Source organism: Helianthus annuus, chromosome 14, assembly GCF_002127325.2.
Source record: "Helianthus annuus cultivar XRQ/B chromosome 14, HanXRQr2.0-SUNRISE, whole genome shotgun sequence".
In the NCBI taxonomy this organism is placed as follows: Eukaryota; Viridiplantae; Streptophyta; class Magnoliopsida; order Asterales; family Asteraceae; genus Helianthus; species Helianthus annuus.
The window spans coordinates 68619425-68635901 of NC_035446.2; the positions used below are offsets into that span (position 1 = coordinate 68619425).

At 41.7% G+C, this 16477-nt stretch overlaps 1 protein-coding gene across 1 annotated transcript; it reads right to left on the reverse strand.

Annotated features, from left to right (window-relative positions):
- Positions 1-8906: 8906 nt before the first annotated feature.
- LOC110908296 (mannose/glucose-specific lectin) lies at positions 8907-10225 on the reverse strand. The gene is made up of 3 exons (XM_022153214.2): positions 9968-10225; positions 9457-9897; positions 8907-9379 (listed from the first exon to the last, which is right to left on the reverse strand). The coding sequence occupies exons 1-3, from the start codon at positions 10223-10225 to the stop codon at positions 9125-9127; spliced, it is 954 nt and encodes a 317-aa protein (XP_022008906.1). The 3' UTR covers positions 8907-9124.
- Positions 10226-16477: the final 6252 nt, after the last annotated feature.

Consider the following 16477-nt stretch of genomic DNA (forward strand, 5'->3'; position numbering starts at 1 on the left):
ATATGATTAAGGATGAATACTGTCACCGGGATGACATCCACAAGCTTGAGAATGAGTACTATGAGCTCAAGATGGTTGGGTCGGAAATTGAAACTTACACCAAGCTGTCTAATGACTATGCTGCTCTTTGCCCAAACATGTCTCGACCTATGTATCGAAGAATCGAACTGTACATCAAGGGTTTGGCTCCAGAAATTCGAAGCCATGTAACTTCAGCCAACCACACTACCATTCAGCCGATTGTTCGACTTGCTCACAAACTTACTGATCAGGCCGTAGAAGAGGGCAGATTGCCCAAAAGGATCAGTGCTACTGTCGGAACTTCTAGTGACAACAAGCGTAAGTGGGAAGGAAGTCAGGGCAAGGATGCTAACCCCACTCAGGCCCCAGCACAGCAAAGGAAAACTGAAAACAACAAGGGCACTCAGCAACAGGGTGGCTACCGGGGAAGCTACCCTAAGTGCAACAAGTGTAACAGGCACCACAATGGGGCATGTAACAAGGGCCAGTGTCAGCGATGCCACAAGATGGGGCACGAAGCCAAGGATTGTAGAAGTCAGCTCCCAGCAAGACAAAATCAGCAACAACCCCAACAGCAACAGCAGCAAGGAAACGACCGAGCGTGTTTTAAATGTGGGGCAACAGGGCACTTTAAGAAGGATTGCCCTGAACTGAATCAGAACCGCAACAATAATCAGGGAGCTGGGAACAACAATCAAAACAACAATGCTGGGAATGCAAGGGGAAGAGCTTTCGTGATTGGAGCTGGAGAAGCAAGGAATGACCCCAATGTCGTGGCGGGTAAGTTCCTACTCAATGATCGTTATGTTTCTGTGTTATTTGATTCCGGTGCCGATGCTAGTTATGTATCCCTACGTATTAGTAAGAAGCTTAAGCGTCCGCTTTCGTTACTAAGTTCTCCTCATATCGTCGAGTTAGCTAATGGTAGAAACATCGAGGCCTCACATGTTGTCAAGGGCTGCAAACTAGAGTTGTCTGGTCAGACATTTAGCATCGACCTTTTCCCTGTTACTCTTGGAAGCTTCGACGTCGTTATTGGTATGGATTGGTTATCCAAGCATCGCGCTGAGATCCTCTGTCAAGAGAAAGCAGTTCGTATTCCTCGCCGTTCTGGCAAACCCCTCATTGTACAAGGTGGCAAAGGTGGAGAAATCTCCGGCGTTATCTCGTTCTTGAAGGCCCAGAAGTGTTTACGAAAAGGGCACACCGCTATCTTAGCACTTGTTACCAACACGCAGGAAAAGGAAAAGAGGATTGAAGACTTTCCAGTAGTGCGTGACTACCCCGAGGTATTTCCTGAGGAATTACCTGGACTCCCTCCCCATCGTCAGGTCGAATTCCAAATCGAGCTAGCTCCCGGAGCAGCGCCTATAGCTCGTGCGCCTTATCGACTAGCCCCCGCAGAATTGAAGGAACTCTCGACGCAACTACAAGAACTATTGGATAAAGGATTTATCCGTCCTAGTTCATCGCCCTGGGGAGCACCGGTACTCTTTGTTAAGAAGAAGGATGGCACGTTCCGAATGTGCATTGACTATCGTGAGTTGAACAAGGTCACCATCAAGAATCGTTACCCTCTCCCTCGAATCGACGACCTATTCGATCAGTTGCAAGGATCGAGCTACTATTCCAAGATTGACCTGCGATCAGGCTACCATCAGTTAAGGGTCCGTAGTGAAGATATTTCCAAGACTGCATTCAGAACTCGTTATGGTCATTATGAATTCCTCGTTATGCCCTTCGGAATGACCAACGCCCCTGCAGTGTTCATGGATCTCATGAACCGGGTATGCAAACCCTACCTCGACAAGTTCGTGATCGTGTTTATAGACGACATCTTGATCTACTCGAAAAGTCAAGAAGAGCATGAACAGCACCTACGCCTTATCCTCGAACTCCTTCGCCATGAGCAACTGTATGCCAAGTTCTCGAAATGTGACTTCTGGCTTCGAGAAGTCCATTTCCTTGGGCACGTGGTTAACAAGGATGGAATCCATGTCGACCCTGCAAAGATCGACTCTATAAAGAATTGGCCTACCCCTAAGACTCCGACTGAAGTCCGCCAATTCTTGGGACTGGCGGGATACTATCGAAGATTTATCATGGGATTTTCAAAGATCGCTCAGCCTCTCACGGCTCTTACTCAGAAGGGTATGGTTTATAAGTGGGGTGAAGCTCAGGAAACCGCGTTTCAGAAACTAAAGGATAACCTCTGCAGTGCTCCTATTCTCTCGTTACCTGAAGGAACGGACGACTTTGTGGTGTACTGCGATGCGTCTATTCATGGGCTCGGTTGCGTGTTGATGCAACGCGAGAAAGTTATTGCCTATGCATCCCGACAACTCAAGACACACGAAAGGAACTACACAACACACGACTTGGAACTAGGAGCGGTGATATTTGCGCTTAAGATATGGAGACATTACCTGTACGGTACCAAGTGCACCATTTACACCGATCACAGGAGTCTCGAGCATATCTTTAAGCAGAAGGAATTAAACATGCGACAACGCCGATGGGTCGAACTTCTGAATGATTATGAATGCGCCATCAAGTATCATCCGGGCAAGGCCAATGTTGTGGCAGACGCCCTCAGCCGAAAAGACACTATACCAAAGCGCGTGCGAGCATTACAACTTACCATCCAGTCTAGTCTCCCTACCCAGATTCGAAATGCTCAGATTGAAGCTCTGAAACCGGAAAACATCAGGGCTGAGTCCCTGCGAGGATCGAGGCAGCAACTAGAACAGAAAGAAGACGGCGCCTACTATGTGGCAGGGCGCATTTGGGTCCCACTTTACGGAGATCTACGAGAGCTTGTGATGGACGAAGCCCATAAGTCCCGTTATTCAGTGCATCCTGGTTCAGATAAGATGTACCACGACTTAAGAACCACATACTGGTGGCCTGGCATGAAAGCCCACATAGCAGCCTATGTTGGCAAATGTTTGACCTGCGCAAGAGTCAAGATCGAGTATCAGAAACCAGCAGGCCTACTACAACAACCGGAAATCCCGAAGTGGAAATGGGAGCAAATTTCCATGGATTTTGTTACAGGGCTACCTAGATCCCAACGCGGGAATGATACTATTTGGGTGATAGTAGATCGATTGACTAAGTCTGCACACTTTTTGGCCATTAAGGAAACAGACAAGTTTTCTACCTTAGCAGAAATCTATTTAAAGGAAGTAGTCTCCAGGCACGGGGTGCCAACTTCTATTATTTCCGACCGAGACGCTCGTTTTACTTCTGAGTTGTGGCAAGCTATGCACAAATCCTTTGGCTCACGTTTGGACATGAGCACCGCTTATCACCCGCAAATGGATGGGCAGTCTGAACGCACCATCCAAACCCTGGAAGACATGCTTAGAGCATGTGTGATCGATTTTGGCAAGAACTGGGAGAAACATCTACCGCTGGTGGAATTCTCCTACAACAACAGCTACCACACTAGCATTCAGGCGGCACCTTTTGAGGCACTGTACGGTCGTAAATGCCGATCACCTCTTTGCTGGGCGGAAGTAGGTGACAGTCAACTCACAGGCCCAGAACTAGTGGTAGATACAACGGAAAAGATTTCCCAGATCAGGCAACGCATGGCGGCAGCTCGTGACCGTCAGAAAAGCTACGCTGACAAGCGTAGGAAACCGTTAGAATTCCAGGTCGGGGACCGGGTTCTACTTAAAGTCTCACCTTGGAAGGGTGTGGTTCGTTTTGGTAAACGAGGCAAGCTGAATCCACGATATGTTGGACCATTCGAAATTACCGAGAAAATCGGTAAGGTTGCTTATAGATTGAACCTGCCTGCAGAGCTGAGCGCGGTACACAACGTATTTCACGTATCTAACCTGAAGAAGTGTTTGTCGAATGAAACACTTGTGATTCCTTTTAAGGAACTGACGATTGATGAACAGCTACACTTTACTGAGGAACCGATTGAGATCACGGATCGAGAGATCAAAACCCTCAAACGTAGCCAGATACCCCTTGTGCGAGTTCGTTGGAACTCACGACGCGGCCCAGAGTTTACCTGGGAGCGGGAAGACCAGATGAAGTCCAAGTACCCCCAGTTGTTCCCAAACGAAAACCCCAGCACTGAAGCTACAACCGAATTTCGGGACGAAATTCCCAACTAACGAGGGGATGATGTGACACCCCGTTGAAACACGCTAGCTTGGCAGTGGCTGCCTTAACTTTCGGGACGAAAGTTCTTAAAACCTGGGGATAATGTGACACTCTGGGTTTTTCCGAACGAACACCTTGTAATATTTTGTGTATATGTAAATATTATTAAATGGAAACGTGACTTTTACTTGATATGTGTTGTATGTATGTATTATATATATATATATATATATATATATGAGAGCCGAGACCACGACCCGAGACCATGACTCGCAACCACCCGGTTGCGAGTGGGCCACTCGGTCTCGAGTGGGCCCTTGGGCCGTAACCGGCTTGGGCCGAAATCCCCTAAGCTTATGTTGGAACCTTGTATATAAACCCAACCTCCCCCTCATTCTTCATTCTTTAGTTACCACACTTCTCCTATTCTCTCTCTCAACTAGAAACCCCAAACCAACAACATTCCATCTCTTCCAAATCTCGGTTCAAGCAAGGATCTCGGACAAGAACTCGGTCAAGATCATCACTCGGACACTCCATCTTCTCGATTCCTTTCTCTTTGTTTTCGGCTCATTCTTCTTCCTCACAACCGGTTAGTGTTGTTATTATGTGCATGAGATTTATGTATGTTTATGAAACTAGAAATGCTTGATTAGTAGCATTATGCATGATTTTAGGATGATTGTGAAGTTTGACTATGTGTAAACTTTTATGTGTAGAATACTTGTAACATGTTCAAAATGATTAGTTGTATGTTCAAACTAAATGGTAGATAATTTGGAGATGAATATGGATTCTTATGACCAAACATGTCCTTGTATGGAAAATGTTATTTGAAGAGGATGAACCTAGGATGGTGTATAGTTCATGAACTAGTTGGTGTGTGTTTCCTTGTTCTTGCATATTGATCTTGTTAAAATATGTGTGATTTTGGTTCATAAATGTATGGTATGTTTGAATATGAAAACCCTAGAATGATGAACTTGTGATGAACTAGTTGAATATTACTTGAAGATGTAAAAATGGCAAAGTTTGATCTAAGTTTACTAATATTCAGATTAGGCAAAGTGTTAGTAGAAACCTTATTGGTTGTTTCCTAATCTGGGTCTGAATTCTTGGTACAAATTGGACTGATGGTTCTGCATCATCACGTGTGCATGAAAATGACAGCTTCCGACTCGCAACCACGGCATTACGACTCGAGACCACGCCGTTGCGACTCGCAACCAAAGCGTGACAACTCGAAACCACACGATTGCGACTCCAGACTACGACGGTTGCGACTCGCAACCACAACGTGACAACTCGAGACCACGGTTGCGACTCGCAACCATAACGTGACAAGCCGAGACCACCTGGTTGCGACTCGAGACCAGCTGGTTGCGACTGGGCTGTCCACTTTGGTTATTGGGCCATTATGTGTTATGGGCTATCTGTTGACTGGGTTATGTGTTGCTGTTGACTGCTTAAATGTTTAGGCCGGCCCAATAACCCCATGACTGTTTACTTGTATGCATGTTACGTACCTGTATGTGTTTTACGTGAATGCTTGTACACCGAATCTGACCTATACCGGTAACCATGTTAGGACGTGGTGACCAGCGTGTTTGACCAAGTAACCTAAACCTACCGAGCAACCCAAGGTGAGTTCACAACTTAAAAGCATGCGTCCCGGTGGTTTGGGACACGAGACTAAAACAACCCTATCCCCTTGTAAAGGGGATACCATCTACATACCTTCCCTAGTTATTGGGAACAAAACTTACTTTTCCTTCCCTGGTATTGGGAAACCTTTTGGTTAATTACTGTTTATACGGATTGCAACTAACGGCACTAAACGAAACTCTATCACTCAAGTCCCTACTACAAATACCGATTAGTCGCCGGGGTCAGGCGAACGGGTTATTAGTTGATAGCGCTATTTAGGTGTTTACCAGCCTCACACCGTGCCCTGGTTTGGGATCGGTCGTGAACTAATGTACTCAGGCATCCGTCAATGATGATAGAACATTGACATCGGGGCATCCTGCGGAAACGCAACGGTTACCTAGTGTTCGGTATTGGAAAAACAGTTTAGTCGCTAACTTTTGGGGTAGCTCCCCATGGCATGTATAAACGGATAAATTAACCGGTGAAACAAGTTTTTGGTAATTAAAACGGGACAACTAGTGAACTCACTCAGCATTATTGTTGACCCCTTACTGCATGCTTTGCAGGTAACCCGTGACGAAGGAGCTTGTTGCTTGGGAACGTGTAGTGTCTGTTCACCCTTGTGTTGGGTGTTACCTTATTTTGAATTATGAACTTTGTTTAAACTGCCTTACTTATGCTTCCGCTACTTATTAACTGTTTGAACTTAAAACCTTAAATTATGATCTTGATATTTGCTAATCTCATGGTTAGTAAGTATTACTTTTGTTATCAACTTAATTATTCAGTATAATTGGTGGCTGGATCCTGGTCAGTCACGCCCTCGAAGAGGGTGTTATCCGCAGGTGGATTTTGGGGGTGTGACACATATACACCACACACACACGCATATATATATGGTAGAGTTCATTTAAGAACCACTCTTATTGCGAGAAGCACGAGAGCCAATATGAACACAAAAAATACCTAAAAAACACACAAATTTTTTTTCATATATTTTTTTAAAATCACTATATTTTGTCCCTAAATTTTTTTTTTCCAAATAACAATTATTGAGCACATGTGCATATGTATCGTTTCTTTTTCAAATTCCGTAATACATTACCAGTATTATACAATTGCACTTTCATTTGCATTACCATTTGTAATACACTATTTTTTACATTATCAATATTAAAAATGCACATGTGGATCTATATGTATGAACATGTTTTAACGTGTTTTGTTACAAAATGTTTGTGATTTTGAATGATGAAGTAGGCCCATGTACATGTTTTTGTTTAGTTATATCTAGTGGTTGTTAATTTGGTTATACTTGTCACTTTGTTATGTAAGATGTTGTTTGGTATGGTATGAAGGGTGTTGATGTACATGTGCATAAAATGAAAATATTATACATATTGGTAGTTATAGTGTATTATGGATTGTAGTAGGTAATGGTAGTGTATTATGGATGGTATGATAGATGAAAAGGACAGAAAACAATCTATTTAAAGAGATCAGTATAAAGAGAAGATAGATAGATCAAATCTTGTAAATGGTGAGTCATAGACGGCTTGGGTAGTATATGTGCAGAATTTGTAAATAAGTGTATATATGAGTAGAATTTGTAAATAAATATATGTAATTTGAGTAGGGATCCTTAATTGAGTAGAATTTGTAAAGCGGTTTTGGCTAGTCCATGGAATACCTTGGTTCGTTGGGAAAGTTCGTGGCGTCCAACGGGTAATCGGGTCAGTAAATTTATTAAGGGGTTAGTTGGGGATGGAAAGAGTATACTCTTATAGTTAGATGCGTGGATAGCAGACAAGCCGCTGCAGGTCATATTTCTGAGGCTTTTCAGTCTGGAAAAACAAAAAAATTGTTGCTTTTGGGACAGATGTGAGGGGCTGCTAGAAACAGGTTGTATTCAATGGAACTGGTCTGCTAATCTGGTAGATAGTGAGGTGGTTTCGGAGTTTAATTTATGCAGCAATATGATTCAAAATGTGGCGCTTTCTCAGAGGGAGGATTCGTGGAAATGGCTCGGAGATAATACGGGTTCTTTCACAGTTAAGTCGGTGAAGAAGATGATAACGAAAGGTATACCGGATGACTCGAATGACAAGTATAATTTCAAGTGGTGTAGGTGGATTCCAAGTAAGTGTAATATCTTTGCTTGGCGTTTAACTTTAGATAGAATCCGGATGAAAAGGGCGTTAATGAAAAGAAACATTCACGTGGGTAATATGGATTGTGTTCTTTGTGGCGATTGGGATGAAAATGTCGAAAATTTGTTTACAGGATGCAGAGTTTCGACGGGAGTTTGGCAAGGGATACCGGCGTGGTGCAAAATTCGGACGGTGTTTGCCTTCACAGTTAGTGATTTGTTCGACTTTCAAAACACTTGCGCGGCTTCGACGACCACGAGGAAGGAAGTCATCGGAGGAGTTTTTATTATAGCGTGTTGGTGGATTTGGCGTACAAGTAATTCGAGCATAAGAGTTTCAAGGTGGCGGATATTGTGGCAAATATCAAGACAACGAGTTTTCTTTGGTTTAAACATAGGCAAAACGAAGTGGTTGTGGACTAGAATGATTGGTGTAATTTTTGCTTTTTGATGTAATCGATTTCACCGGCCGGCTTAGTTTCTCCTCGAAACTTAGTCGGGGGTTTTGGTTTATTAATGAACTTTAAGTTTCAAAAAAAAAAGTAGATTTTGTAAATAAGTATATATATTCATAATTTGTAATCGATTTAATCACAAAATCTATAATCGCAAAACTCAATTTAAAAACAAACCAAATATAGTATCACCGAAATTCACATTTTGTACTCTAATTTTAATAGGCAAATATGGAATGCACTCGTGCTCTAAACTTGTTGAAATACATGGAATATTTATCATTTATATCCAGTAGAATTATACTTACTTTCAGATATTTCTAATCACGTTTGGGATAAGTTTGAGAGTCCAGGTGACTGGAATCAAAACGTGAAAAACCAATAAACCGTGCGATATAAGAAGTTATCTGAACCTAGTTTGAGACACAAGTTAATATTAAGAAAAAAAATGAGACGAGAGATCCAGGGTTCCTATCATAGTTGTTTGTTTTGGAATATCAGGGTTTACGAACAGATACACTTGCCAAATGCTGGAACATGTCTTACTTTTATTCATCACAACTTAAACAGGAAACGATAAAGGGAAACATATTGCTAAATAGAAAAGACATAACAAACTTCATTTATTATTTTCTGAACAAATGGCTAAGGAGTTGCAATCCCAGATTACTCAGCACAACTTGAACCAGCTTCTTCAAACGTGTACTAACCGCCACCTGCTTCATCAGTAGTTTGTAGCCTTCAAATAAACACCAATGCTATCAATATAATAACCCGCAAGGCCGTAAAATCCAGCGAATGAACCCGCATTCCATGGTACTGTAAAAGGCGTCCCTCTTACGTCACCAAATGGCCCATGGGTTTTTTTATTGGTCATGAATGATATTGACGAAACTACTGTGAGACCCGCATAAGTTCCCCTTGACAATGCAACTGTGCCACTAATGCCATTAATTTCTTCGTCCCCTTCGAATGTAATCTGATCAATTATGAAAGATTAGATTTAAAAACATTATGATGCATGCATCGTTTGTGTTAACTTGTTTAAGTTTTTACCTCAGAAACATTTTCTCCACCATTCCAACCACCCATCTTTTCAGAAGTGTATGTTAAGTCTCCGTATTGTGCGGTGAACATCAGAGAGTATATGAGATCGCCATGATCAATGGTTATCTTCGTCAAGTGATAAGTTGGCTCAAGTTTGAAAGACCAATTATTTTGCGGACCTGCAGGAAGAGTTTTTCCCCATGTTCCGATCTTCAAGATTTGTCTCAAATAGACACCAATGCCATCAATATAATAGCCAGCAAGGCCGTAAAACCCGACTAACGAGCCATTCTCCCAAGGTAAGGAGAACTCAGAACTGGTTGCTCCACCAAAAGGTCCATGGGTGGTCTTGTTCGTTACAAAAGACAGTGAAGAAATTATTGTATACGGAGCTTTAGTACCAACGCTTCCTTTAATTCCAACTATTTCCTCGTCCGAGTCAAGCGTCACCTGTGCCAACAAGAAGGTATATTATTACGTTTCTTAAAGCGCGTTGATTAAGTTAAGATATATGGTTCACCTCCGAAACTGTTTGTCCACCATTCCAACCACCAAATTTGTTAGAAGTGTTCACTACACCTCCAGCAGCTTCAGTGGTGAACATGAGAGAGTATATCACATCATCACCATGATCAATGGTTATCTTTTTCAGCCTCTGGCCTTGATCAAGTTCAAAAGACCACTCATTCTGAGGATCTCCCCTTTGTCTTCCCCAAAGTCCTACCGGAATAAATCCCGTTCTTTTCTTGATGTTCACGTTTTGTAGTACTCCTGCCATACTGTATTGTATCAAAGAGAGAGAGAGATTCAGAACTTAACATAAATATAACATGAATTTGGCTAAATAGTCATACCTTTTCAGCCCTTCTTTTGATCTGTGTCTTGATGTGGAAGAAGCTGGCATAAGGTCCCGTGCATTTATATGCAAACACTGGTACCTACCATCTAGTAAATTATCCACAGAGGATGTATTACTTACTCCCCCCTTGTCTGCTTCTAATTAAAAAAAGGTCTTTTAGCTCACATGTTCAATGCCATTACCTTTTTATATATATCGTGTTACTACAAATCTGAATTCAAAATCTTATAATTAATATACATGGGGGGCACCAAATGGAACACGCTAAAAGATGCTTTTATGAATTCGATAAATAGATTAATAGTTAATAGTAATTCAACGTGCATCAAACAAACGGTATATATATTATGGCAGATCGGATTTGGATTTGCTAAAATGCATGATCAATATCACTGTTGATGCACATCTGTGTTTGAGTATATTACAAGTTATCATTTTGTTCCTGAAGAATTTGACAATAAACACTAATTAAGTAGGTTTAACACTTTAACTTATAAACTACAAAAATAATTAAAAAAACTACGAGAATCGGTTTCAAACTGGTTTCCTCCAAAACGAATTTAACTTCTAGAATCTTAAAGCGGTATAAAGAGGCGGATCTTGTCCTGTGGCAGCCTCACTGGGGCAGCAATAATATATAGTATATGTAATTTGCTTTAATCTCTTCATTGGGGCATCCGTGGCATATCGTGTATATATAATTTGCTTTAACACTGAAACCCGCATCAATGGTGTATCACTTTGGGCGATGATGTGACTGTTGGACATCCGAATTGAAGGTCCGGCTAGGAGGATCTAGTCGCCTAATCCTTGTTTACAAACCACCCCGGTTGTGCGGAATCCAACCGAGATAGCAAACCGAGATAGAACACGCAAATAAACAACACACAATATTCACCGATTAACACCTCTGTATTAATACGTATGAAAGGTCAGTTACAAAGCAATGTTTACAAATGTATTTTGCAAACTCTCTATGTTCTCTCGTGTGTGTGTGTTTTTGCTCTCTGTGTTCTCTATGTTCCACCCTTGTCTTCTGTCTTGAGACTGTCTATTTATAGACACAGCACCACGAAACGGAATGGACTTGACGAATCACAACCTGGCTTGACGAAACAACAAGGCGAGTGACGAAACAGTGACGAAACATGGACTTGGTCGACGAAACTGATATGTTTCGTTGACTTCCCTCATGTTTCGTCGACTATGGGCTTTGGCCCAACTGATGAGGCCCAATCTTTGATACGCTGATGTGTGATAAACCCAAGTGTTGTTTTCTTGTCTTGTTTCAGCCCAAGGACTAAATCAAGGTCCTTTATGCATCTTGGTCCATCATTGTTGATCTTGTACACGACGGAGGAAAATCGCGTCCTTGATCGAATCACGTTGCGTCGAGTCGCGTCCACAAACATGCATCAACAAACTCCCCCTTGGACGCTACTCGCGAGATATGCCTTTCATGTCTTCTATGTCGGAGGATCTTCAATGTCTTCACGTCTTGAAAGCAGAAAGTGTATCAACAAACTCCCCGATTCATGTAGGAAGTGTGTTGACAAACTCCCCCTTAACATAAGCTCCCCCTTGAGTTATGCTTGTGAACGACTTGATCTTTATAACTTGAGATCCTTGTGGTATTGATGATGGTCAGCAGCAACTCGATCATCTTCATCATTTGAGTGCCTTCACGTCGTGTCTTCATTCCGAAGCTCGTCATCGACCATGTTCTCCTTGCCTTTAGGATCTGCACATGCAAGAAATCTAAACGCGTAATGAGAACAACTGCTTGGAATATAGTTAGAATAATCAAACCACACACAAATGACCATATTTCTATCAAACACCGTCCGACAGCTTGAAAGTTTAATAAATTTATCAATTTTAATCTTTAACTTTCAAAACTTGCAAATTTCGACCGTTTATGAAGATTTAGTCAATTCGGTTTTCAGTCAGGTTTAAGGTAACGAAGACTCGAGATCCAACATCGTACGATCGAAAATAAGATAGAAATAAAATCTTTTTGGATTTTATAAAGTTTATATTAAAACACACCTAAAATCTTTTTGGTATTTTTGAATATTTCGAAATGTAAAGACTGAAATCAGTAAATAAATATTTACAGACATTCTTTTTGCGAGTTTCGAGGGTAAGAGAATCATATCAGTGTACGGTCATGCCAAAACGCTCTTGTTGTTCAGTTAGTTCACATTAAAATAAGCATCCTATAACAATTATCGGTATTGTTGTCCCCATAAGCTCAACTTATCAGATGTAATCCTGGCGAAGGGATACTTTAAGGTATGATTTATACTTACCGACCGGTGTTCATCCACATCACGACACATTCCCGTATCAAGGTATGCACGAGGGTTCATCTTACCGGTGAGTATACCAATTATCATCTGTTTGACCGTATATGATGTGAGATTCTCACTTATTTTGATTTTGAAAACAAGCCCTATGTGATAGAATCACTTATTGATGAGGAACTTGATTTTCATATGCATGAGGGCACAGGAGCAAGTCCGTGAACAGGTCAGTACTTTCGTACAGCAGAGAGACGAACTTGACTCCCGGATAAATGTGATATATTATCACTTATTTGTTTGGACATGTGATTGTTGATCACTTATTGAGGTCGAATGAAGTATGTACACGTATGTATAGTGTCATGGAAGATCTAGACTTGCGTCCCCGTTATTTTTCGGTAAAAGATACAACCATGATACCCAGATGATAAGCAGCATAAAGACCGAATATCTCAGAACCTCGGCAATCTCTCAAACGAAATTTCGGTACTAAGACCATATGCCAATGAATGGTTCCCACCTGATCTTCAGTCGATTTAAGATTTATATCACCCTGCACACTTTAAAATGATTGTGAGCCTACCAATACATCTAATATAGAGCTTGCTTATCGTTTTTCATTTAAGGTTTAAAGAGGTTTGGATAGACCACTGATGTACTATCATTTTCTCTTTTTCTCGCCAGGAAACTCATTTTTGTTTTTCTATTGTTTTTGTGTTTTTAAATTTTTCGTTGTTTTTGGATTTTTCAAATTTGGATTTACTCCCCATAAAATCAACAAACTAAGATAAATTTAAAACACAAAGGTATTTACAAAAATGATTTTCCGATGTTGGTTTTACTCTTGCTTGACCTTAATGTCGTTTACCAATAATAAAAAGTCAAATCTTGATTTGTCAAATGCTTTGGTAAAAAAGGTCGGCACGTTGGTCATCGGTGTGGACCTTAACAACATCTATTAGCCTTTTATCAAAGCAATCACGTATGAAGTGATACTTGATTTTGATGTGTTTGGTCTTTGAATGCTGCACAGGATTTCTAGTGATCTGTAAGGCAGCAGAATTATCAACGTAAATAGGAGTAGTTAGGAATTCAAAACCGTAGTCGCGTAATTGTTGTTGGATCCACAGGACTTGGGAACAACAACTTGAGGCAGCAATGTATTCAGCTTCACATGTTGACGTAGCGACGCACGTCTGCTTCTTGCACTGCCATGTGACTAGGCGATTCCCTAAAAACTGACATCCAGCCGTTGTGGATTTGCCGTCGATTTTGCATCCGCCAAAATCAGAATCACTGAAAGTGATCAAATCAAAGTTATTATCCCTAGGGTACCATAGACCGGTGTCAGGGTAACCCTTCAAATAACGAAAAATCCTTTTTACAGCTGCAAGATGTGAGGCCTTCGGGTTGACTTGATATCTGGCAAGCAGGCACGTTGGGTACATTATATCTGGTCTTGATGATGTGAGGTACATAAGAGATCCGATCATTGCGCGGTAGTATGAGGGTCTAACAGCTTCACCCTTCAAGTCCAGAGTAATTCCGTGATTTTGCGGCAATGGGGTACCGATGGGCGTTGCATCAGACATCTGGAACCGGCTCAAGATGTCACCAACATATTTAGTCTGATGGATGAATATCCCAGACTTAGTTTGTTGCACTTGTAGGCCCAAGAAGAAAGTCATTTCCCCATAGCACTCATCTCGAATTTCTCCTGCATAATGCGCTCGAAGTTCCTACACAAAACATCATTAGTAGAACCAAAAATAATATCATCAACGTATACCTGTACCAGAAGAAGATCTCCATCTTGTTCTTTGATGAAAAGAGTACAGTCGATAAGACCTCTGCGAAATCCATTCTCCAGCAGATAATTAGATAAGGTTGCGTACCAAGCTCGTGGTGCTTGATGATGACCATAGCGAGCTTTGTTGAGCAACCAAACCCGATCGGGATGGATAGGATCTTCAAAACCTGGAGGCTGTTCGATGTACACCTCTTCTTCTACCACACCATGTAAGAATGCACTTTTGACGTCCATCTGGTAGACCTTGAATCCTTTGAATGAGGCATAAGCCAGAAAGATCCGAATTGCTTCCAGACGTGCAACAGGTGCATAAACTTCGTTGTAGTCGATCCCTTCAATCTGACGAAAACCTTGAACGACTAATCTTGCTTTGTTTCGGATAACAACTCCACGGTCATCCTTTTTGCATTTGAACACCCAACGGGTACCAATCTTCTTGTAACCAGCAGGTTTCTCTACAAGTTTCCATACACCAAGCTTCTGGAACTGTTGCAGTTCTTCCTGCATTGCTTCAACCCAAGAGTTATCTTTCATAGCTTCTTTCCAAGTTCTTGGCTCTTCCTGTGAGACATAACACGCGAAAGACCAATCATTTTGTTGCCCGGATTCTCGAATAGCTGCATACAGGCCTGCATTGTTGTTGTTCCGCAACATGTTTCTTGTTTGAATGCCACTTTGTACATTTCCGATGATGTTTTGTTGAGGATGGGTATTGTGAATCCTTGTTTCTGGATTATCTTGAACTGGAATATTTATACCCAGATTGTTGAAATTGAGATCAACAACTAAATCAATGCCCGGAATTGACGAAGAGGATGATGCAGTAGCTTCAGCTGTTCTAGGGGCATCCACTGGAGGAGTACCCTCTGAAGTACCATGAACTGCTGTTGTGGGAGCTTCTTGATCTGCATCTAGAAATTCATCATCCTCTGAAGATTCGTTCAATTCGGTAGCATCGTGAAAATCCTCATTGTCAAGAGCATTATTGTTCACTGAAGATGGTTCTTGATTGACAGGAATTGGACGAACCACCGGTGAAACTGTTGCATTGTCACTCTCGAAAAACATCCTTGCCGCAGCATTTTCTTCAATTGCGTCAACATTGATCGAATTGAAAAAGTCATCGTACTCAAACATCCAAGGCTGACCAGGACATTTGACTGGCAAAGTGTGCCTTTGTACTCTGACTTCAGACCATTCTTCGACCCTTTTTGTCTCTAGATTCCAGATTCTTAAGTTCGGGGTGGCATACCCAAGAAAGTATCCCTCAATTGCTTTTGCCCCAAACTTTCCATTAGGATCGATAACTGTGCATGGAGCTCCAAACGGTTCAAGATACGACAAATCTGGTTTCCGTTTGTGAAGAAGCTCATAACAGGTCTTGTTGTGCCTTTTGACTATAAGGACTCGGTTCAATGTATAACATGCAGAAGCCACAGCTTCACTCCAGAATGGAATGGGCAACTGCGAATCTACCAACATAGTCCTAGCAGTCTCGATCAATGTGTGGTTCTTACGTTCAGCGACGCCATTCTGTTGAGGAGTATAAGCTGCACTAAATTCATGAAGAATACCTTTTGAAGTGCAAAACTCCGCCATGGCATGATTTTCGAATTCAGTACCATTATCGCTGCGTATCCGCCTAACCTCCAACTTATACAAATTCTCAATCTGAATGATCAAGTTTTTGATATTACCAAAGGTTTCACTCCTGTGTGCCATAAACGCCACCCAAGAAAATCTTGAATAATCATCAGTTATCACGAGGCAATATTGATCGTTCCTGATACTTTTGTGCTTGACCGGACCGAACAAATCCATGTGCAAACGTTCAAGAGGAACTGCCACCGTGTTGATCTTCTTTGTAGGATGTCGCTTCTTCGTTTGTTTTCCTTTCTGGCACAAAACACAGACGTCTTGAAGATGGAAGTTTTTAAGAGGAACACCATTCACCAATTCATTTGACACCAAATGATTCATTTTGCGTAAGTGAATGTGACCCATTCGTCGGTGCCAAGAGATTGAGTCTTTTTCTGTGGCTTTGGAAACGAAACA

Coding starts and splice junctions, on each gene's coding strand:
- LOC110908296 (XM_022153214.2), bottom strand. CDS start 10,225: ATGGCAGGAGTACTACAAAACGTGAACATCAAGAAAAGAACGGGATTT. Junction 9,898..9,967: donor GTGGACAAACAGTTTCGGAG/GTGAACCATATA, acceptor TTGTTGGCACAG/GTGACGCTTGACTCGGACGA. Junction 9,380..9,456: donor GTGGAGAAAATGTTTCTGAG/GTAAAAACTTAA, acceptor ATAATTGATCAG/ATTACATTCGAAGGGGACGA.